At 40.9% G+C, this 25,012-nt stretch overlaps 2 protein-coding genes and 1 long non-coding RNA gene across 6 annotated transcripts in view; 2 read left to right on the forward strand and 1 right to left on the reverse strand.

Annotated features, from left to right (window-relative positions):
- The window catches only part of SLC9B2 (solute carrier family 9 member B2), a 59,038-nt gene extending 55,887 nt beyond the window's left edge, over positions 1-3,151 (forward strand). For all 3 annotated transcript variants that reach the window (XM_062199802.1, XM_062199801.1, XM_062199803.1), the window contains one exon: positions 1,995-3,151. In XM_062199802.1, the coding sequence (XP_062055786.1) occupies positions 1,995-2,213 (219 nt within the window). In that variant the 3' untranslated portion in view covers positions 2,214-3,151. The remainder of the gene's footprint in view (positions 1-1,994) is intronic.
- LOC133766036 (uncharacterized) lies at positions 1,096-12,122 on the reverse strand. Of its 2 annotated transcripts, XR_009866639.1 has the most exons (6): positions 11,782-12,122; positions 10,634-10,957; positions 6,463-6,595; positions 3,567-3,672; positions 1,550-1,619; positions 1,096-1,312 (listed from the first exon to the last, which is right to left on the reverse strand). It is a non-coding gene; the product is annotated as an uncharacterized LOC133766036 (long non-coding RNA). The 2 variants fall into 2 exon arrangements; XR_009866638.1 differs by having other exon boundaries at positions 10,634-12,122.
- A 173-nt stretch (positions 12,123-12,295) lies between these two features.
- SLC9B1 (solute carrier family 9 member B1) overlaps positions 12,296-25,012 on the forward strand; it is a 133,405-nt gene continuing 120,688 nt past the window's right edge. The window contains exons 1-2 of the mRNA XM_062199805.1: positions 12,296-12,389; positions 21,840-21,933. The gene's annotated coding sequence lies outside the window, so the exon portion shown is untranslated. The remainder of the gene's footprint in view (positions 12,390-21,839; positions 21,934-25,012) is intronic.

Here is a 25,012-nt window from a genome sequence, read left to right on the forward strand (position 1 = left end):
CTCTTTCAAATAAATAAATAAATCTTTAAAAAAAATCATGATTCAGCATATATACATACAATAAGACATACATACACAAAAAGAGCAATGTGTGTTGTAACGTACAATTCTTGTCACAAATTCATAAAATGTGGAGTCAATTATGGCAGGAGGTTACCTGCAGTAATATAGAGCACCCAACACAGAGACAAAATGAGGAAAATGTTTATTTCTGACTCAGCAATCTAGCATGGGCACTCGAGAGCCACAACGTGAACACCATCCCCAGTATGTGCCCTCTATCCCTGGGTCTGACTTCCCTTTTTCTCATCCAGTAATAAGGTCGATGTGTCCATGCCTTATCAGGGTACAGTCTACAGGTAGTAGTTATCAACTCCACTCTCCCCTTAATCGTTAGATACACAGCTTCATCTATCTGCAAAAGAGGCTGGATTAAAAAAAATACCTCTGGACAGCAGTGTGACCATTTGAAACTTGGCAGTTTTATTAAAGAAGGAAAAAGGGCATTTAAATATCTGTAGGCAACTAGTAGTCTCTGCCATTCTGTCCAAAGTACATTGATATTTTCCTCTGTTTCATTGTTTTACAGGCCAGCATTGTTCTGCTGTGTACACTAAGTGATAACCAGGTTGATTACTAGATTTTCCCCACATGTGCATTGATAGTACTGTATTTTGCCTCTAAAAGTAAATGAAAATTTTCATCATATTTTTCAATAAATATATTTTTATTTGAGAAGCAGAGACAGAGTCAGAGAGTACATGTGCCCATCTGCTGGTCCACTCCCTATCTGTCCTGGTCCCAATGACAGGATCCAGAAACTCAGTCCAGGTCTTCCATATGAGTGGCAGAAACCTAATTACTTGAGCCATCACTATTGCCTTGTGCCTTCTGGGTCTGCATTAGAAAGAAACTGGTCAAGAATCAGCCAGGTATCAAATCCAGGTACTCCAATATGGGATGTGGATATCTTACCAGTATATATTTGTTTATATTTATATATATATATATATACACACACACACATATACATACACATACACATACTATATATATATTTAAAATTTATTTATTTGAATTATAGAGAGGGTGAGGAGAGAGAAAGAGGGAGAATCTTCCATCTATTGGTTCATTCCCCAAATGGCTGCAACAGCCAGTGCTGGGCCAGGAACTTGGAACTCCATCTGTGTCTCCGATGTGGGTGCAGCAGCCCAAGCACTTGGGCTATCTTCTGTGCTTTTCCAGGCACATTAGCAGGGAACTAGGTAGGCATTGGAGCAGCCAGAACTTGAACCGATGCCCATATGGAATGCTGACATTGCAGGCGGAGGTTTAATCTGCTGTATCACAACACTGGCCCCTTTTACCAGTTATCTTAACAGCTAGACTGAAAACCCACCCTTCCATGGATGCATTTTAAATATAACATTTCACCAACTCCTGAAGCAAAGAGTTAATCAAAAGCCTAACCAGATTAACTTCAAGATTTAAATGAGCCACCACTTTCATGATAGGTGACAATTAGTTTAGTCTCTAAAGCAATACTTACTCATTTAAAACTTTTTCATCTTCCAATAGGTATCACTGCATATTTGTGTCTTATTCTTAATTCCAGATTCCTAAAGATAAAAGAATGACACAATAGCTTTCATCTTTACTCGGGAGAAATTTAGTATATAGGAACATCATGCTGTATTTAATTCATATTGTGAGTCTGTATTTGCCTTGTGTTGTGAAATGTACTTGCTTGATATTTATGTAGCTCTACCCTATGCAAACAAGTACATTTGAATCATTAGTTTGTCTCCAAGAAAGGGCAGGGAGAGTTTTTAGATAATCAAAACAAACTGCAGTACACTTTGGAAGGAGGCGCATAGAACTTCCTTGGTTGAGTAAAAGAGTAAGCAATTTGTTCCTACAAACAGTAAAATCATTCACTATTTTATATCTGCTTATCTTATGATGTTTCTAACTTTACTCCTAAACTTTTATAGGCTGCAATAGGATCTGTGGCTTTGGACACAGCAAGATCACATGGAGACAAACAATTAGAAGATTATGGAATGGATGTGTTGACAGTGGCATTTTTGGCCATCCTCATCACAGCCCCAATTGGAAGTCTACTTATTGGTTTGCTGGGCCCTAGACTTCTTCAGAAACTTGAACATCAAAATAAAGATGACGATGAAGGAGAAGCTTCTACACAAGCTTAGAGGTGAAAAGAGAATGCCAAACATAATGATTAGAAAACAGCTGCCAGAGACTGCTCTTATCAACTGAATATTGAAATATGTAATAATGTTCAAGCTTAAAATGTAATAAAACCAAAGGATACTATTTCTTGAAACATTTTTAGTGCTTCCTCTTACTATGTGAGTGTTAATGTTCTGCATCTCCAAGCCTCCGTCATCTACCTCCAATCCCTCTACCTTCAGTCTGTCACTTTGTTTTTTTAATACTACTTCACTATTTGTCTTGATTTCTAAGGATATATTACATCTATGTTCACATACTATCACAATTTAAAATTAACCTTGGAAAAACCAAGTGCAGCATCCTCTTCAGTTAGCTGGGTTCATGATTTATGGTCACATGGGCTCTCATGCCTAGAATTGTTTATGACTATTCATCTTTTTTTTAAACAACATAATGTAGTCCTTCATCAATTTCTGTACTCACTTTCCCTGTGAATATGCCTCTTCTCCATTTCTACCTTACCTTCTTTCTGTGAATTATAATTGGTTCCACCAAAATTTTAAAGAACATGAAGTATTTTAATTGGTTCTTGCTATTGCCCTGTCTAGATGTCAGAAAACCTTATCCTTGCGCTGGTGTTGTGGTATAGCAACTAAAGCCACCTGCAATGCCTGCATCCCAGATGGGCAGTGATTCATGTCCCAACTGCTCCACTTCCAATCCAGCTCTCTACTAATGTGTCTGGGAAAGCGGTGGAAGATGGCCTAAGTATTTAGGGCCCTGCAACCCAAGTGGGAGACTCAGATGATGTTTCTGGATTCTATCAATCCCAACTCTGCCCACTGAGGCCATTTGGGGAATGAACCAGTAGAAAGAAGCTCTCTCTCCCTCTCTCTCTCTGTAACTCTGCCTTTCAAATAAGTAAATCAGTCTTAAAAAAAAAAAAAAAAAAAAAGACCTGATCCTATCTCTTAGCTCACTACTCAGAGTGCTGTTTCAGTGGCCCCAAACCAGCCCTTATTTTTTTCATTCCTTGTGTTGCACATGTTCAAGTTCTTAAGTTCTCTAGGTGAAAGTTTATTTTCAAATCTTTGCAAGCCTCATCAATATTAAATTAATTAGGATTAGACAATCTGCTGTGATGAAGAAAAAATACAGTGCTTGAAAGAAGATAGAATAGAAAAATAGAATAGAAAAAAACACTGTGCTTGAAAGAAAACGAGCTGGTTGATGGAGGCTGCCATGTCTTTCTATCATGAACTTCTTCTGGGCCCTAGCTTAGCATGCAGGTGAAAAGTGGACCTCTACCATGTTTTCTTTCTACCCTTCCAGATGAAGGAAAACAAGAAAGGACGTGTAAAACAATTTACCTTTAAGGAAGTGATGTGGAAGTTGGACACATCTCTCTTCCTTCTATTGAGGATGACTTATTCCAGCTGTGCAGAGGCTGAACAGAATCTCTAAGCATCAGTATCTCTGGGAAAAATAGAAAGTCAAATTTTGGGGCCAGAACAACAACATTTTTGTTGGATGTTACCATGATTTGGTAACTCATTATTGAAAGACATTACCTAAACCAAAAGAGTGACTTCTATGGCAGGAATTTCAAATTTCGTGACATGCCAGCAGAGAAAATATGAGAAGAGAGGCTTATCTGCATGGGTTATATTTTATCCCACTTTGTAACAGTCCATTTCTGCTTTTTTGTATTACCCATGTCTTCCCTGGTTGTAGAACAGTAGTGTTCATGAAGAGTTTATAGCTTTTATTATGTTATATGTATACTTGAAGTATTTATTATTTCTTGTCATACCCCATCTAAACTCTTTAAGTTAAAATTCACATTCAGTCTAATTTTGAGGTAACTATTAAATATGTGTTAAATGAATGAATTATCAGTATTCTAATCCCACCCAGCTGATCTGCAGAAAGTGTCTCTCTTCATTAATCGTCCATCTCAGGCTCTTCCACTAAGACAGTTCTGTTCAAAGCTAGCTGAATATTCACCTTCTCTAAACAGGCTTCATTTTAGTGTCAGCCTCACTCTGGTTGCCCATGGTTCTATGGTTCTATAATGTCCGTTTGGACATTCCAAAGGTCAGATAGATGTTTCAAGCTGAACTTCAAAAGTTACATACAATGGGGGCATGATCAACTTAATGCTTATTTGTTCCTCCACTTTTCTAAGACTAGATTCATTCAACAAATACAGTTGTCCCTCAGTATCAGTGGGAAATTGGTTCTAAGATCCTCTCATGAATACCAAAACCTATGGATAATTAAGTCCCTCATACAAAATGCATATAATCTAAACATATTGTCCTGTACACTTTAAATCATCTCTGTGTCACGCATAATACCTAATACAATGCCTGCACATCCTTTCAGTTTTGTGAGTGTCCAATTACATAGGTTCAGTGTAGCACTAAATTCCAGTTTTGCTTTTTGGAACTTTGTAGAAATTTTTCCCTAATATAATTGAACCACAATTGGTTAAATCTCTGATTGTGGAACCTATGGATGTGGAACCCATGTATATGGAGGGCCAATGGTATTTACTGAGAGCCTTTGGTAACCCAGGCATATCATCAGAACTAATACTGTTCCTGTCCTTAAGAATTTGACAGTCTACAAAGGAGACAGATGAAGATTGTAAAGCAATATAAGTGCCATTGTGTAGGAACTACAGGGAGCTCACAGCGGGGTCACCTAATTAACCTGGTGGGGAGTGGGGAGTGGTGCAATTAAGGCACAGTTTCCCAGAGAAGTAGGCCTTTGGCTAAGGGATGATTAGGATTTGGCCAGCAAAAGGGATGTGAAGCTGAGGCAGATGCAGTTAGTCTGTGTGCCATGTCATCAGTAGCATTTTCCCCAAGTAAAAGGCTTTGAATACATGTTAACGTATACAGTTCAACTAAATTGAAATGCTGTTAAAACATTTGTAGCCCCAGAGAAGAAGAAATAGAAATGAATCTAGTGTGTAGAAATGAGTAAAGGGCACAATAAGACACTGCTAATAACCTATACCATTTTATTTTTAGCTGCATGTAACTGGTTCTTTACTGTCTCTCCTCATTAACAGCTGCCATCTAAATATCTACGTCTTGTACTGGCCTTTTGACTCCCACCACTGGATCTCTGAAATTTGTGCCCAGTGCAAGATACTCTTTGTTAGAATGTATTCATTGCTAGACTGTTGCTATTGTAGGTAGTGGAGACAGTGAAGTCAGACTGGAAAATGCAAACCATTCTACAGGGCTCACCTTGTGAAGCCTCACTTGAATGTCACAAAGTCTATCTTCCATGGTGAACTCAGAATTAACATGATAGAGTACTGAATGAACTTACTGAGACCCAACTTTAGATAAACAATACTCAAACGTTTGAGTTCCCTATATATACCTCAGAGCAAATAAAACACTTTTTTCAGTTTGTTTATCTTCTAAATATCAGCACCTTAGAAGCAGGAACCTTGTCTTGGTCATTTTTTTTTAAGATTTATTTATTTATTTGAAAGGCAGAGTTTACAGAGAGGCAGAGAGAGAGAGATGTCTTCCATTTGCTGGTTCACTCCCCAGATGACTGCAACAGCTGGAGCTGCACCAATCAGAAGCCAGGAGCCAGGAGCTTCTTCCAGGTCTCCCATGCAGGTGCAGGTCCCCAAGGACTTAAGCCATCTTCTATTGCTTTCCCAGGCTATAGCAGAGAGCTGGATGGGAAGTGGAGCAGCCAGGACTCAAACCAGAGCCCAAGTGAGATGCCAGCACTGCAGGCCACAGCCCTACCTCCACACCACAGCACTGGCCCCTTGATCATCTTTTTTTTTTTTTAAATTTAAAAAAAAAGAACAAGTATTTTAATTTGTAAGCCCCAGCATTGTCAAATATAGGGTTCAAACAGAACGGACAAGAAGTATTTAGACATAGCTCTAGTTATTTCCTAGTTTTGTATACATTGTAAGCCCAATATGTTCACACTAAGCAAAAAATGAAAATGGAAGAGAAGTTATAAGTGATCTTAAGTCATCATATTTAGGTGGAACAATAGCTGTGCCCCCTCCCCTTTTTATCCATGATACACAGTATATGCCACATTGCAGAAATAAGGCAAGAAATTAAGTACCAGGCCCTGGAATACAGGTGTTATATGCCTTATATTATTTAATAATCACAAGTATCACATAAGTACTATTTTTATCTTAACAGTTACAAAAAAAAAAGAAGAAGAAGAATGAGGTGATGATAAAAAAAAAAAAATCCAACATACCAGCCCCAAATCATACAGCTAGGTCATGGCAGCGGTATAATTTAATCCAGATCTAATTCCAGAAACCATACTCTATCATGGTACAAGATGACACCAGGCATGTCTTCTACTCCTCTACATCTGTTAAATGGGGCTAACAGGAAGGTATGGATGATTAAATAATTCATGTGAAATAGTTAACATGGTATATTACACATAATAAATACCCAATAATCTGTACTCACTCTCATTGCAGTATTCTATGGCAGGGTTAAAAGGTCAGTAGGGCATGCTTCCTGACCTTGAAAAATCTGGCACAACAAGATTTCCTGCCCTATGAAAATGACGGGATAGCACACCTGTGATTATACTGAATGCAAAAGTTTTTTTTTTTTTTCCCCAGATGCAACTAAAGCTAGTAATCAGTGGACCAAAAAATTAATCAAAAGGGAGATTATACTGGTGGGCATCCCTCATCAAATCTCATGAGCCCTTTAAAAGCAAAACAAATGGTAGCAGAGAGAAAAATCAGAGATTTGAAGCACAAAGATTTTATGTATTGTTGCTGGCTCTGCAGACTGGAGGGGAAACACAGAAGTCCTTGGAGCAGTCTCTAGAAGCTAAGAATGGCCCTTAGCCAGTGGTTAGCCCTACAAGCACCAGGCATTAAATTCCAGCAATAACCAGAGAAAGCTGGAAAGTGGTGTTTTTCCAAGATTCCAGGGCAAAGCCTGGCCAACACCCTGATTTTGGTTTGGTGAGATCCTCAGCAGAGAACCCAACTCAGACTACTCGGATTTCTGATTTATCAAAATGTGAGCTAACAGATGGGTGCTGTTTTAAGTTGCTAAGTTTATGAAGTTGCTAAGTGAAGAAGGGACAAACTCACAAAACTAATATACAAGGTTAATGTAAAAATACAAACAAGGGTTTGGGATATTAATAGAGGCATACATAAAGTACAAAGGAAGGATGCACTATCCCTGGAAGTGGAGGAGGGCTGAAGTCTTAGTGAATTTAGAGGTGGTACTACTGGGAAGCTGTCAGTGTTGGCTGCCTGTGATTGAAGGCAGCTTGCATGAAGTGAGAGAAGGCAGTCTAGGCATAGAGATCTCAGACAGCGTAAGGAAAGGATGAGCAAGCATCCATTTTCAGCAAAACAACTAATTTTGATGTCTTAATGCAGTCTTATGACATAGCATGATTATGCACAGTTAGGATCTTTTCAATCTACTCTCCTTCACATTAAAAGATTTCCATATCTCTCAAAAGCAAATGGTTGCAATTTAAAACAATTTGCAGTAAATCTGGAATGATCCTGCCTTATTATCAAACATGTCAGGATTAGTATTTTTCCTATACTGAGATAAAGAAAAAATGTGGTTTTTTGGTTTGTTTGTTTTTTGTTTTGACAGGCAGAGTGGACAGTGAGAGAGAGAGAGACAGAGAGAAAGGTCTCCCATGCAGGTGCAGGGCCCAAGCACCCGGGCCATCCTCCACTGCACTCCCGGGCCACAGCAGAGAGCTGGCCTGGAAGAGGGGCAACTGGGACAGAATCCAGTGCCCCGACTGGGACTAGAACCCAGTGTGCCGGTGCAGCAGGCGGAGGATTAGCCTATTGAGCCGCAGCACCAGCCCCCAAACTACTCTTAATACCCATTTTATCTTGATTTTTTTACATTATACTCCTGCAGTATTGGGGCATATATCATTCATAGAAAGATACATCATCCAGGTCGGCGTTGTGGCGTAGAGGGTAAAGCCACCGCCTTCAGTGCCAACATCCCATATGAGCACGGATTCAAGTTTCAGCTGCTCCACTTCCAATCCAGCTGTTTGTTATGCCCTGGGAAAGCAGAAGATGGCCCAGGTGCTTGGGCCTCTACACCCACGTGGGAGATCCAGAAGAAGCTTCTGGCTCCTGGCTTCGGGTTTGTCCAGTTCCAGCCATTGCAGCCATTGGGGGAGTGAACCAACGGATGGAAGAATTCTCTCTCTCTGCCTCTGGCTCTCTGTAACTCTGCCTTTCAAATAAATAAATAAATCTTTAAATATATATATATATATCATCTGCTGAATTAATTGGCTAAAATAATAAATGCTTTATATTTAATTTTTGTGAAGATATATGAGGGCACTTCAAAAAGTTTATGGAAAAACTGAATTAAAATATAAGTTCACTTTGTTGCAAATGTTTTTGAAATCCATGCATAAAAGAGATTTTCTCGTAGTTCATGACAAAACGCATATCATGAAAAAAACTATGTATGGATGTCAGAATTCTTTGCATCAAAATCAACATTTTTTTGAGAGGCTGAGAGAGACACACACAGAAAACTCCCAGGCACTGATTCACTCCCCAGAATGCCCACAATGGCCAGAGCTGGGATTTGCCTCCCAATCGCTCATGTGGATGGCAGACACCCAATTACTTGAGCTATCACCACTACCTCCCAGCGTCTTTATTAGCAGGAAACTGGAGACAGGAGCAGGAGCCCAGAATTGAACCCTGATACTTTGATATGGAATGCAGATGCCCTAACTGGCATCTTAATCACTAGGCTAAATGTTCACCCTTAAACTCATTTTTACTTTTTTAGATTTTATTATTTGTTTGATAGAGAGAGAAGGAGCGGCAGAAAAGTCTTCCATTTGCTGGTTCACTCCCCAAATGGCCACAAAGGTTGGGTCTGCGCCAGACCAAATTCAGGAGCCAGGAGCTTCCTCTGGGGTCTCCTATGTGGGAGGGGCCTAAACACTTGAGCCATCCTCTACTGTCTTCCAGGTGCATTAGCAGGGAGCTACAAAGGTAGCAGAGCAGCCAGGACTGGAACCACATGCGATGCTGTTACTGCAGGCCACATTATAACCTGGTGAGCCATAGTGCCAGCCCCTAAGCTCATCTTTTAAATTCATTGTCCATGAACTATTTGAAGTACTCTTATAAACTGAAGAATTTTTGTTGTATATAATGAATGCTAAGCCTTCAAGAAATAATTTATTCATTTGGCAACATTCAGACTTTGCAATGAATGAAATAAATTGCTACCATCATGGAGTTTATATTTTTTTATGAATTTATTTGACAGGTAAGAGTTATAGACACAGAGACAGAGAGAAAGGTCTTTCTTCCATTGCTTCACTCCCCAAATGGCTGCTATGGCTGGCGCTGCGCCAATCCAAAGCCAAGAGCCAGGTGCTTCTTCCTGGTCTCCCATGCAGGTGCAGGGCCCAAGCACTTGGGCCATCCTCCACTGCCCTCCCGGGCCACAACAGAGAGCTGGACTGGAAGAGGAGCAACCAGGACTAGAACCCGGTGCCCTTATGGGATGCCGGCACCGCAGGCGGAGGATTAACCTAGTGAGCCACGGCGCCGGCCCTCAAAATACTCTTATTAACTGAATATACACCAGGCATTATGCTAGGTATGATAGCATACAGTAGTAAACAAGATATTCAATGGCTCTGCTTTTAATGAAACTTGAATTCTAGTACTGATGCTATGGAGAATATAAACATAATTAAGACACAAACCTTGATTTTGAGAACCTTACAAGAAAACATGTACAAATAGTTGTCATCCAAATGAATCATTCAGAAGTGTTCCCAGTGGGGAAATTGATTAAAAAAAAAAAAAAACATAGAGGAGGTAACAGTTGAATGGGACCTTTCAGAATGCAGAGCATTTGGATGGCTGCTTAATATTAGAGAGCAAGGTGAAGATGGAAACAAGCAAGTCAAAGGCTGGCACAATAGCGAAGTTTAAAAACAGTAACGCCTGGAGCATAGTAGGTAGTTTACACTTGAGATTCATAAACAGAAACAGTGAGAGAGAAAATTAGAAAAGAAAGTTGGCACTGAAATCAAACTAAACAGATCATTGGCCAAATTTTTATTGAAGTGATTTCAGAAGATATTGTATAACTTTTCATGTCAAAAATAGTGGGAAAAAGATCATGAATAAGGTTCTTTTTCCTCAAAAGTTTCTTTCTGTGATGTTGTAAATATAATTATTTTAACTTACTGATAATTGTTTATAAGAAAATGTATCATTTTTTAAACCACTGTTAAATTTTCATTATGCTACTTTCAAATAAATGGACTATTAAAAATAAATGGATTTTTTTTTAAATGTTGTAGAGGATTTTTTTTTTTTGAAGACGTATTTGTTTATTTGAAAGTCAAGACTTACAGAGAGAAGGGGCCAGAGAGAGATCGTCCATCTGCTGGTTCGCTCCCCAGATGGTTGCAATGGTCAAGGTTGAGCCACAACGGAGTCAGGAACCAGGAGCTTCATCTTGGTCTCCCACACAGATAGCAGGAGCTCAAGTACTTGGACCATGCTCTGACGTTTTTCCCCGGCCATTTGGAGGGAACTGGATTGGAAGCTAGGTTTCAAACGGCACCCATACGGGATGCCAAGGATGCCAGCATCACAGGCAGCAGCTGTAGGCTGTTGTGCCACAAAACTGGTTCCAGAACATTGCATTTCCATATAACTTATTTATGTAGTTCTCTGTAGCAGATGAAAATTAAGTTGTGCCATTTTAAAAGAAATAGCAGTTTTTAACTGAGTCTAATTAAATCTAGCTTTTGTCCTCTGATCTCGTGAGAATTGCAAAACTCATTTGTTAATGTTCCCTCCATCCTGTTTAGATGGACCTTAAGTATGTAACTTTCCCAGAGTCCATCGTTATCTGGAGCAAAGAGCAGTGCCACGCAGGGCACTGGATGCCCACAAACGTCCTCCTTCCCAACCCTGGCGTTTCCCCCTATTCCCAGTGCCCTTGGGAATCTACCTGCTTTTCCCATGAGAACAAAGCAATTCCTGTGCTCTATAATCTAAACATACACACCGTGTATCCTCCTAAAACAAGAAAGAAAGTTAACTTTCAATTGTTCCTGAAGTAGCTATACCACACTGAAGGCAGGAAACTGTTACTTAAAAAATAATTTCTTATTCAGTCACCCAAAAAAGAGTTGTAACTGGAATCAGATCTTACGTGACCAATAAGAAAGGGAGAAAGAATACACTCCCAGTAGAGGAAATAACTTTAGGAAAAAACACTGAGGAATACATTGTTCAGCAGTGAACGCTGTCTTGCGTCTCAGGAGAGAAGTTAAATAGGAGAAGACAGGTTGTCTTCTAACAAGTTTGGCCTTTTTCCAATAGCAATTGTTTTTCGTGTAACTCAAGAAGCTTGAGGCTTCTATTAAAGAAGCTTGGTGGGGCGCACCTCCAAGCTGAGCAGCTCTGTGTTCATTTGTTTCACCGGGGAGAGAGGTTTGGGGAATTATACTGATAAGCACATTTCCTGTTTGCTTTGTGCCGAGCCTTACCCCAGACGCTTTCCACGTCTCATCAACACCGCAGCCTTCGGAGCTGAGGAAACAACGTCAGGCACATTACGTAATGCCTCGGTCCCACAGCTAGCACACGCCACTGCTAAACGCTGAGCCCGGATCCTCGCGACTCCTGAGATCGCGCTTCTTCCAAGGACGTAAGCGTACTCGCGAGCTGAGTTCCGCTAAGTTACTTCCGGCACGTGCAGCCCCGGCCGCTCCTTCCTAAAAAGCCCGGTGACGCCAACTCTGTCCCTTCACTCTTACAACCCTATTCGTCAATTTAAGGAAGACACAGCGAAAGGAAAGGGTTGAACAGACCAAAAACACGTCAGAATTCTCAGGGGCACGGCCCCTGCCCCGCCCTAGGCGCGGTCAGGCAGACGTCACTCCAGCGCGCCGCCGCCTCCAGCCCCGCCCGCTGCCGTTAGTCCCGCCTCCCGCTGCCGCCCAGACTCGGCTGTTCTCGCGGTAGCGGGCGCATGCTTGCCGCGTGGCGGCGCTACCGCACCCGGGGCCACGCGCAGCGGCGCGTGGTGTCTGCGACCGTTGCCGGGCGCCTGGGGCGCTCCCACGCCGGCGAAGGATTGTTAAAGAAGTCGTAGGTACGGCCCGTTTCTCCTTGGTTTCCAGGCCTGTGGTCGTTTGTTTTCCTTCAGTTCGAAGCACACCCGGGCTGCTTTCCCAAGCGCGCGGGAAGCAGTCCCGGTCGCCTTCCCCGGCCCGTCTCGTTTCCTCACTCTTACCGCACAGCTCTCTTCCCTCGCTAACTCCTCTTTTTCCTCCTTTTTCTCACATTTTATTGGTAATGGCGAGTAACAAAAAGAGATTTTTCTGTCAAAATTAACTGCACCGTTATTATTTCACCGAGCGCAGGCAGGTGCGCGTGGTGCATCCCTGCGAACGAGCTATCGCATGCCCCCATGACGGGAGGGGTTGCTGATCCCGGGTTGGCACCCACCGTCCCCCGCGTCCTCACCCCTGGACCCTCACATGGCTTTGTCACAGCCGACAAGCTGGTTAGGTTGGTGCTTTTTTTCGCATTCAGGACAGTTGCATGCGCGGGATGTGTCCGGCAATACATTTAGAAGGCCTCTGTGGGTGTGCAGCGCCTGTGGACGATCCGACTGGGGGTTTGGACGCCGCTCCCATATTTTCCACGGGGTTAATTAGCATTTGTGCAGCAGAAGTGCGAAAATTGACACCTTACTCATTCACTCTCTCCCACTGTCTATGTGTGTTTGTGCCTCAAATAAATAAAAGATAATTTTTTTAAAAAGCAAGGCAGTGATTATGGGTAGAGATGCAGATGGATAGATTCAGGGCAGGAGGTGAGAGAGTTTCTGTTTGACACTGCTGCTTTTTCACCATAAAGTGTCAGTTATCCCCTTCCCTCTGGGCTGTCAGATTTCCCCATCAAAAGACCCTTAACCTTAAAAAAAAAAAAAAAAAAAAAAAAAAAAAAAAGTAAGTTATGAGGCAAAATCAGAAATAAGGAGGAATGTTTGAGTGTTTGAGTGGAAGGTTACCAGGTGTTGAGAAGGTACAAAATAGCCATGCTGGGTGATGGAAAGCAAACTAGAAAAACAAAGTAGAGTGGCGTTCAGGGTTTGCGGCCTTGTCAGTAGGTGGCTGAGATAGGTGGAAGAGAAAGATCATAGGCACCATGGAGATTAAGGAACTGAAAGATGGGAATGTTGTGCAGATCCACCTGTATATTAATTGTGAATCTAGTAGCTTAACTAGTCCTTGACTACGGATAGCCTGCCTTCCCAGCTCAATGGGTTACCATGTTGCTGAGAAATTGTCAGAGTATGACTATTCTGTACCACTTGCCCATCTGGTTTTTTGAATTGTGACTTTTTTTTTTTTTTTTTTTTGGTCCATGCCCTTGTCTTGTTATCTTTAATACTTTTAAATGCACTTACCAAAATTTTGTGCTATTTTCTTTGTGTTCTCTGTCATTTCTGTGAATATGTGTGTATTAAAATACAAGTATAGGGCCGGCACCGCGGCTCACTAGGCTAGTCCTCCGTCTTGGCGCCGGCACCCCGGGTTCTAGTCTCGGTTGGGGCGCCGAGTTCTGTCCGGTTGCTCCTCTTCCAGTCCAGCTCTCTGCTGTGGTCCAGGAAGGCAGTGGAGGATGGCCCAAGTCCTTGGGCCCTGCACCTGCAAGGGAGACCAGGAGGAAACACCTGGCTCCTGGCTTCGGATCGGCACAGCGCCCTAGCCATAGGGCCACTTGGGGAGTGAACCAACGGAAAAAGGAAGACCTTTCTTTGTCTCTCTCTCTCTCTCACTGTCTAATTCTATCTGTCAAATAAATTAAAAAAAATATGTAAGTATAGGGAAAATGAAGAATGAGGTTTGGAAATCCTGTTTCCCTTATGGGAGATCTGATCTATATTGTGTCTAATAATAACAACAGATAGCATGTTGGATAATCCTTTGTTATGTGCTATGCTTTTATTTTATCTCATTTGATTTTTGAATTGCCTTTTTCATAGGAGGAAATGGAGACCCAGAGAGGGTAAAGGTCTTGACCAAGATCATATACCTAATAAGTGGCAAAATTATTAACCACAGCGTTCTGACTATGAGTCTCATGTATGTCACCATTGCAGTTTGCCTCTTTTTTTTTTTAAGGGAATGTCATGGATACATTCTTTTTTTTAAGATTTATTTATTTATTTGAAAGTCAGAGTTACACAGAGCAAGAAGGAGAGACAGAGACAGAAACAGAGAGAGAGAGAGAGAGAGAGAGAGAGGTCTTCCATTTGCTGGTTCACTCCCCAGTTGGCCAGTAGTCAGGAGCTTCTTCCAGGTCTTCCACGCGGGTGCAGGAGCCCAAGGACTTAGGCCATCTTCCACTGCTTTCCCAGGCCATAGCAGAGAGCTGGATGGGAAGTGGAGCAGCCAGGACTCGGACCAGCGCCCATATGGGGTGCTGGCACTGCAGGTGGCAGCTTTACCTGCCATACAACAGTGCCGGCCCCTGCCTTTTTGCTTTTTACACTTCATTATATCCAAAGTGACATCAAAGCAAAACTCTTCTGGGTAATGGCTAGTTACAAACCTATCTTAACAATGTATAACAATTTGTAAGTGTTTCAAATCCAATAAGACCAACTTATCCACAACTACTGTTAGGTAAACTAAGGAAGCCAGAAACAATTATGAAATCAAATTTTGTTTAATTATTTAGTAGAGAAATAGATGGGATCGTGAGTCACTGGGAAGTGTTTCTTGGGCCACTCTCACATCCCAGATGTGCCTCTGCAATAGCCCACATTCAGTGAATTCTATATGCAGGAGAGAATGCAATTGCCCTTATGTGGTGGGCTCTCACTATGTGTCAAATAAAAGAATGGTAGCTAAACAGGCAATCTTAAAAGTGAGGTGGAGGTATCATTAAAGGACGGATACTCTGATAAGGATATATATGGAGGGACTGTAAGAGAGCTTTTGGAAGAAAGAACTTCTGAAGTAATGAAGTTAGCTGGGCAAAAATCAGTGTTGGAAGGCAGCAGATAGAATGCATTATGTTTCAGTGAGGTAAGGCATGGCAGGTTTGAAGAGTAAAATGTAGTGTAGCTAAAGCATAACATGTTGAGAATGAGAAGGTATGCATGAATATGTCAGGGCCAGGCCTCATATGCTGAATTTAAGAGGTTTTGACATTCTTCTTATATGTGAAGCCATTGAAGAACATTAAGCAAGGAAATGCTGTAATCAAGCTTACATTTAAGAAGATTATTCTCCATTATAGAAGTTATATTGGAGAGGAACAAGACTAGAAGTGGGAGAACAGTTGAAAGGCCACTACAGTATTTAGGGAGGAAATCGTTTATGTCTTGAATAGTGGTTTATGGCAATTTATCTGATGAAAAATGGACCATTTTTTAATATTTAGTAACTTTTATTAACATGAATTAGTAACTTTGGATGTCAGGAAAGGAGTAGGAGGTAAAAGTATGACTTGTCTTTCTACTTTGAGCAAATGGTGGCTTCATCTCTGAAACAGGAAATTAATTCTCTGATGAAGGAATACATTTGATGGGAGAAAAGCTTGAGTTCAGTTGTGCATATACTAAGCTTACAATGCTTATAAAACAAGCTGAGACATTCAGGAGGTTGGATAAATTAGAATCTCAAGAGAGCTCATCTAGGCCAAACTCAGTCAGCGTGTTAGTCATCACTGGAATCCTAAGAAATAGAATAGCTTTCTTGGGAAATACACATAGAGTGGGAAGAAAATAGGGCATAGTGTAAAATTCTAGGGACCTCCACAATATAAGGAGTCAATACAGGAAAGCAGCCAGCGCAGATGATCAAGAAGGGACAACCAGAGAGGTAGAAAAGGTAGAGCATGTGACAAAATAATGTGAGAATTCAAAAGGGGAAGACAACTTCCAGTTTTGTGGTACACACTGAGAAAACTTTATTTGGGCTGCCTCTTAAGCAGTAGATAATCATTTACAAAGAAGAAATGCAGGGGGAGAGTATTCCAAACAAATAAAAGAGAACACATAAAAGCATGGAAGAGCAGTTAGCAATTTCACCTGCCTGAAATGTAGTATCAAGGGAAAGAACCAGAGAGAAAGCTGGAAAGATAGTTTGATGCCATATTTGGAAACCTCAGATTCTGGATAAATTTGTTGGTAATTTTATTCTGTAATTGAGAAATTTGGTTTGGTTCTAAGGAAAAGACAAAAATATGAGACATGCTCTGAAGCCCTATAGTACCTTACACTGTGGCATGACTTTGGCCTCTCAAAAATTCATGTTGAGACATGATCCCCTATGTAGCAGTGTTAAGAGTTAGAGGCTCATGAAGTGAGCAGACTATGGAGAAGGGCAGTGTCCTCATCAGTGAATTATAAAATCCCTTATGAATGGGCTGAAAGGAAACAGCTGAGCCCTATTTGCCTTTCTCACCTTTGCCATGTGAGGATACACTGTTCTTTCTTCTGGAGGACACAGCATATTCAAGTCACTGTTTTGGAAGCATAGAGGCCCCTCACAAGACACCAAACCTACTGGCACCATGATCATGGATTCCTAGTCTCCAGAATTTTAACAAAATAGAATTCTGTTCTTTATAAATTACACAGTTTCAACAATTTAATTATAGCAGCAGGATTGGACCAAGATTAAAAACAAAACAAAAACCAAAAAAAACCACAGTACCGAGAAGTGGAATGTTGCTGTAAGAAACACCTGAAATTGTGGAAGTCACTTTGGAACTGGTTGATGGATAAAGGCTATAACCATTTGTGCAGTACATACTAGAAAAATCTTAGATTTATGTGAAAAGAGCATTAAGGATAATTCTTGTGCAGGCTCAGAAGAAGAGATCCATAGTCTGCTGAAAGATTATCAAATTATGGTAGAAATATGGATAATAAAAGCCATTCTACTGAGCTCTTAAACAGAAATGAGGAATATCTTATTGGAAACTGAAGAAAAGGTTGTCCTTGATACAAAATGACAAAGAGTTTGGTTGAATTATGTCTATATCCTTTTTCTTTGTGGAAGGCAGAACTTGAGAGCAGTGAACCAGGGTATTCAGTGGAAGAAATACCTAAGTGAAGTGTTTAGGGTGCTCCATGATTGCTTTGACTACTTACTGTCAAATGTGAGATGAAAAATGAATTAAAGATGAATTTATACCATAAGCTGTACTTTGGAAATTTATATTCATTAAATAAAAGTAAAAAAAAAAAGATGAATTTATAGTAAAAAGGAAGCATAATCTAAAGAGTTGGAAAATTTTCAGCCTGGACAGGTTGTAAAGACTAAAGTGGAAAGTTTGGGTGAAAATACCAAGGATGTAGCCAAGTTAATCTTGAAAGAAAGAAGAAAAGAAAGAAGCCAGGTATGATTTCCATCAGGGTCATTGGAAAGTGGCCCTGAAGGCATTTTTCTAAGATCTTCGAAGCTGTCACTCCCCTCACCCAATGTTGCAGTTCCAGAGGGCAGAATGGTTTCAAAGGCAGGGCCGTGGTGCCCATGGAATTTTGGAATTGATGCCCAGGGCTGTCTCCAGTTTCTGCTCCACACAGTCCTGTACAGCACTCCCTGGCCACCCCAGGTGTGGGCAGAAGTGGGTCCAATTTCTCCTTCACAGGATGCAAGCAGTAAACTCTGGTGGCATCCACATGTCACTAACTACAGGCTTGCAGATTGCATGAGCTGTGGAGCCATGACTACCTCCACCTGGATTTCAAAAGAAGACTCAGCCCAGAGTCAGGAAGAAAACTCCCATCAGGTGGGACCGCTTCAGAGTCTGCACTAGGAAAATGCCTGGTAGAACTGTGTGATTGGGGTTACCAATGAAAAGCAAGATGAGGCCATGTCTGGTGGCACCTTTGGAGCAGGGCTTCCCTCAAGATCCTAGACCTATAGAACTACCATCATGCAGTGCCAGCCTAACAGAGCCACAAACCTGAGATCCAACATGGAGAGTTACTGCACAGGCTATGCCCAGCAGAGCCTTGGAAACAAGGCTTCCAGGAGACTCAGGGAGCCACCCGCTGCCCTACTGTGTTCAGAGAGCAGGACAGAGTTAAAGAAGATTATTCTGAAGCATCAATGTTTATTGTTTGTCTCGTTAGTCTTTGGACTTACTTGGGACCAAGTATTTCCATCACCACCTCCTTTTTTTCCCCTAATTCTTTCCTTTGATATAGGTTTGCCTATCTCCTGTCTGCCCCACCATTGTATTTTGGAAGCACATAAATTGTTTGATTTCATAGACTCACAGCTGGAGAGCGTGTGCCTCATGATGAATGGTGCCATGAGACTCATCCATATCTGATTTAGAAAAGACTGAAGAATTTTAGTTGATACTAGAACAAATTAAGATTTGGGGGACTACTAGGGTGGAGAGAATGTATTTTATGTTAAAAAGACATGAAATTTTGGAGGCAAAGTGCAGAATATTATGGTTTGACTGTTTGTATCCCCTCAAAACATCATGTTGAGGCTTAATCCCCAGTGCAGTAGTATGAAGAGGCAGAGCCTCAGGAAGTGATTATGCCATGAGGGAGGACTCCGCCCTCCTCCGTGGATTATAAAAGTCCTTATCAATGGGCTAGAAAGAACTCATGAGGCCCTTTTTGTCTCTGCGTCCTTTTGCTATGTGAAGACACAGCATTCATTTTCTCTGAAGGCCACAGTGTATTCAACCCACTGTTTTGGAAGCAGACAGATCCCTCACAAGATGCAGAACCTGCTCTTGCCTTGATCTTGAACTTCTAGCCTCCAAAAACGTTGAGATTCTGGTTCTTTATAAATTACCTAGTCTTGAATATTTTATTATAGCAGTACAAATGTGCTGAGATGCTACAATGGTTTAAATGTTTATCCCTTCCAAAACTGATGTTGAAGTTTAATTACCATGGTGACAATGTTAAGAGGTGAGACCTTTAAGAAAAGGTTAGGCCATGAGCCTCCCACCCTCACGGATGGGATTAATTCCTTTATAAAAGTAGTTCAGCCTCTTTCTTCTCTTGCCCTATGCCTTCAGCTTAAGAGAACTCAGCAATCCTCCACTGCAGAAGATGCACCAGGAAGACCCCATGCCAGTGCCTTGATCTTGAACTTTCTGTTTCCCAGAACTGCGAGAAATACACTATTGTTCATTAAAAGTCATCCAGTTTGTGGTATTCTATTAGAGCAGCACATGACAGACACCTTACCATTTTATTGTGGTAACAAGATCTAGGCATCTGAAAAGAATAAAAATTTAAATTAATATCTGGTGGATGAAAGCAAATGCTAAACACTCAGGTTGAGTGTCCCTAATCAGGAATTCCAAAATCTAGACTACTCCAAAATCTGAAATTTTCTAATCTCATGTGACAGGTCAATCAAAATGCAGATGCACTAAAATATTTTATAAAATTACTTTTAGCTATGTGTATATGGTACATATGAAACATAAATGAATTTAGCGTTTAGACTTGAATCCCATCTCCAGCATACCTGCTTATGTATATGGAAATACTGTAAAATTTTAAAAATCCAGAATTTGAAGCACTTCTAGTGTCAAGTATTTCTGGTAAAGGAATACTTATTTGGGTAAGGAAACACTTAATCTGTATAGAAATTTTTAACAGTGACAGTGAGTTTAAATTGTAATAGTAATAGTTTATCCTTGTTATATATCATTCTGATTAAGTAATAATGCTAACCAGTAATTATTTTTTTAAAAGCTGATCTAGTTGGAGTGCTTTTTATAGAAGTATTCTCTTTGTGGATGTAGTTCTCAAATTCATTATTTTAGAAAAATTTATACTGCAGTTCTTCTTATCTGATGATCCTTGATCTAACCTCAGGAAGAGTCCTTTGAAAGGAAGCAATAGTTCCAAGGATTCTAAAGCAGCACATGTAAATACAGATATTGGAGCATATGTTTTGCCTAGCATTTACTGTCTAAATATGTATTAAATACCTGTTATATGTCAGTGGTGTGCAGTGACAAAGGGCACAGACTACATATTAAAACATGCCAGAATCCAAAAAGTTGCAGTTTCATTGAGAATAATTTATATTAAATTCTGCATGTGTTATGATTTTTGAAGGAAATTTCAGTTCTTATTTAATTATTAAAGCTACTGTCAAATTTAATTGGCATTTCTTAAATCTGTAGAGCAGAGAAGTGAGGAATGATTTAAAATATTTAAACCATAAAATGAATGGTTCACATTTCAGAGGCTTGATAGTTGGCCATAAATTTTTGCTGAATGATCTATGGTGTATCACTAGGTGTCTCTATTGTGCAACTTTGATCCAAAAGGATAAGCCTTTAGGTTGCACGTGAACACACCAGGGAAAGACAAGAAGCTGTTTATATGAACTGAAAATACATATATGACATTAATCTAGGAGGTGAAATTCCCAAGTAGCATGCATTGGTATTTGTTTACCCTGTTTTTTCAGTAAGTTTGCATCAGAGACTAGAATGATAGACTTAAAACTGAGAAAGCCCTAAGGTCATCTAAGATTCTCCATCTCTGCCCCATTTGATAGATCTAGACTTAAGATGCAGTGAGGTGAAATGACAAAATTTACTCAGTACTATGCAGCAAGTGAAAAGTAGAGATTTTAGATTGCTTAGTTCTTTCTACAATGTCCCAGTGTCCATTTTGTATATATATAGTCAAACAGATATTCTAATAAAGCATGAAAGTAAGACCTCTAAATTCACCAAAGTTTTCTACTGATCTGAAAGCAAAGCCGAGCAACATAACACTGCATACTTCTAATAAAAATTTTGAGTACCATAACCTTTAATGTAAGTTATATAAGTATCTCAGTCCCTATAATAGCAAGGTATGTATTTATTTATACTCTGCCTCATTCTCCCTCTCATAAAGGATTCTAAGAAGCTTATGTATGGGGCTGGTTCTGTGTTGTAGTGGGTAAAGCCACTGCCTATGGTGCCAGCATCCCATATGGGCGCTGGTTCGAGTGCCAGCTGCTCCACTTCTGATCCAGCTCTCTGCTATGGCCTGTGACAGACAGCAGTAGAAGATGGCCCAAGTCCTTGGGTCCCTGCACCCACATGGGAAGACCTGGAGGAAGCTCCTGGCTTCGGATCGGCACAGCTCCTGCTGTTGCAGCCATTTGGAGAGTGAACCAGCAGATGGAAGACACCTCTCTCTCTCTCTCTCTGCCTCTCCTTCTCTCTCTGTGTAACTCCGACTTTCAAATAAATAAATAAATCTTAAAAAAAGAAGCTTATGTATATATAAATTTAGTGTAAAATTTTTAAAACTGAGGTAATCATAACTGTAAGATATTAGAGTATAAATTGGCATGCCAGTAGGGAATTACTTTTTTTATTCAAAATAAACAAAAGGCATGCCATGATTTCCCATAAACTTACCCAGTAAAGTTATGTTTGATTGGCATGTCTCCAATTTCATTCCTGAGCTGTAAAAAAATGCAGTACTATGCCCCTTAAGAGATGAGATATTGTCATTTACCCGTAGTCATACAGTTTGTATACTTATGATTTCAAAATTTTCTTTCTTCCATTATTCTAGCCATCCAGACATACAGTGTGAGGACTCCTTGTAAGATTCAGTCACTAGAACCCTTAGACCCCAGGATTACCACAATTCCTTCTGGATTAATCAGGTAGGCTTTTGTGTATATCAGATTTATTTCAAACAGTTGCACAGTAGTTGGCAACAAAATGTTCTATTAAGCAATCAATTCCTTAAAAAAAAAAGAACAACATTTTTTTTTAAATATTGATTTATTTATTTGAAAGGCAGAGTTACAAAGAGAGAGAGAGAGAGATCTTCCATCTTCTGGGTCACTCCCCAAATGGCTGCAATGTCCGGAGCTGGGCCAATCCGAAGTTAGGGGGCCAGGAGTTTCTTCCAAATCTCCAACATGAGTTCAGGGGCCCAAGCACTTTGGCCCTCTTCTTCTATTTTCCAAGGAGTATTAGCCGGAAGCTGGATTGGAAGTGGAGCAGCCAGGACTCAAACCAGCGCCCATATGGGATTCTGGCACTGCAGGAGGTGGCTTTACCCGCTATGCTGCAGCACCGGTCCAAGAACAACTATTTAAAAATAAGACTCATGAGTTTACTTTATTTATTTATTTAAAAGGCAGAGTTACAGAGAGAGAGAGGGAGAGACAGAAAGATCTTCTATCTGCTGATTCATTCCCCAAATGGCTGTATTGGCTGGCTATGGGCCAGGCCAAAGCCAGGAACCTGGAACTCTATCTGGATCTCTCATGTGGGTGCAGGGGCCCAAGAATTTGGGCCATCTTCCACTGCTATCACAGGCACATTAGTGGGGTGCTGGATTGGAAGTGGAGCAGCCAGAACTCTAACCAGTGCCCATATGGGAGGCCAGCATTTCAGACAGTGACTTAACCCACTGTGCCACACAGGCCCCTACTTTACATTTGAAATTGCAAGACTTATATTAAGGAAACAAGCATTTTATTTATTTTTTTAAAAGATTTTATTTGGGCCAGCGCCGCGGCTCACTAGGCTAATCCTCCGCCTTGCGGCGCCGGCACACCGGGTTCTAGTCCCGGTCGGGGCACTGATCCTGTCCCGGTTGCCCCTCTTCCAGGCCAGCTCTCTGCTGTGGCCAGGGAGTGCAGTGGAGGATAGCCCAAGTTCTTGGGCCCTGCACCCCATGGGAGACCAGGAGAAGCACCTGGCTCCTGCCATCGGAACAGCATGGTGCGCCGGCCGCAGCGCACCTACCGCGGCAGCCATTGGAGGGTGAACCAACGGCAAAAAGGAAGACCTTTCTCTCTGTCTCCCTTTACTGTCCACTGTGCCTGTCAAAAAAATAAAAAAATAAAATAAAATAAATTTATAAAAAATTTATAAAAGATTTTATTTGTTTATTTGAGAGGTGGAATTACAGACAGTGAGAGGGAGAGACAGAGAGAAAGGTCATCCATCTGCTGGTTGACTCCCCAAATGGCCGCAACGACTGGAGCTGCGCTGATCCGAAGCCAGGAGCCAGGTGCCTCTTCTTGGTCTCCCGTGTGGGTGCAGGGGCCCAAGCACTTGGGCCATCCTCCACTGCCTACCTAGGCCACAGCAGAGAGCTGGATTAGAAGATGAACAGCCGGGACTAGAACTGGTGCCCATCTGGGATGCTGGCACCGCAGGCAGCGGATTAACCACAGCACTGGCCCCAGGAAATAAACATTTTAAATATTGATCAGATAAAAGAGAAAGGGTTTCCCAACGAAGAGATAAATTCAAACAAAGATAGTTGTAAAGAGATGTCTAGAGCAAAGAAGAAAGGGGACAGGTATTAAAAAAGAGGGAAGGGGACATTAGGGAAAGAAGCAAGGCTTATATATCAAGATACCCTTTTCTGGTTATTTAGATTCCTGGTTTTTCTTCTTCAGCTTCCTTCTTGTAAAGTTGTGCCAAAAATCTCTCCAAGCCTGTTCTAGTTCTTCAAAATTTCCTCCTTAGATTTTTGTTCTGTAAAGCACAACCTTTTTCTAGGTTGTTTACTGATTTTTTGTTTGCTTTTACATCATAATTGCTAATTTCTTGTCTTATTCACTATTTTGCTTTTTTTCTTAATGATTTGAAAAAATTTTTTTAGGGTTGGAATCTCTTACTCTTCTACTAGATGTCTTTCTTATTCGCAAGGCAGAAATGATTTTATTGCTATTTTGTGTATCTCACATCTTTATTTTTTATTTTTTTAAAAAACTTTAATAAATATAAATTTTGAAAGTACAACTTTTAGATTATAGCAGTTCTTTCTCCTATAACTTCCCTCCCACCCACAAACCATCCCATCTCCCACTCCCTCTCCCATTCCATTCTTAAGATTCATTTTTATTTTTTTTCATTTTTTTATTTAATAAATGTGAATTTACAAAGTGCAACTTTTGCATTGTTGTGGCTTTCCCCCCCTCAACCTCCCTCTCTCCCGCAGCCCTCCCATCTCCCACTCCCTCTCCCATCCCACTCTTCATTGAGTTTCATTTTCAATTATCTTTATATACAGAAGATCAACTTAGTATATACTATGCAAAGATTTCAACAGACTGCATCCACACAACCGCACAAGATATAGAGTACTGTTCGACTGGTAGTGTTACCTTTAACTCTCATAGTAAAACACATTAAGGACAGAGATCCTACATGGGGAGCATGTGCCCAGTGACTCCCGTTGTTGATGTAACAATTGACAGTCTTATATATGACGTTGGTAATCACCCGAAGCTCTTGCCATGAGCTGTCGAGGCTATGGAAGCCCCTTGAGTTCACCAACTCTGAACTTGTTTAGTCAAGGCCATATCACAGGTTCCTTCCTCCCTTCAGAGAAAGATGCCTCCTACTTTGATGGCCCATTCTTTCTGCTGGGGTCTTGTTCACCAAGATCTTTCATTTAGGTTGTTTTTGCCACAGAGTCTTGGCTTTCCATACCTGTGAAACTCTCATGGGCCTTTTAGCCAGATCCAAAGGCCCCAAGGGTTGATTCTGAGGCCGGAGTGCTGTTTTGGGTTTTTGCCATTCTATGAGTCTGCTGTGTGTCCCGCTTCCCCCGCAGGATCATTCTCTCCCTTTTAATTCTATCCTTCATTATTTGCAGACACTGATCTTATTTGTGAGATCTCTTCAACACTTAACCTATCTTTTTGATCAATTATGTACTTAAACTTATCACTTTAACAAGTAAGCGGGCATTGGTACATGCCTCCTTGATAA

The sequence above is a fragment of the Lepus europaeus genome, chromosome 8 (genome assembly GCF_033115175.1).
Source record: "Lepus europaeus isolate LE1 chromosome 8, mLepTim1.pri, whole genome shotgun sequence".
In the NCBI taxonomy this organism is placed as follows: domain Eukaryota; kingdom Metazoa; phylum Chordata; class Mammalia; order Lagomorpha; family Leporidae; genus Lepus; species Lepus europaeus.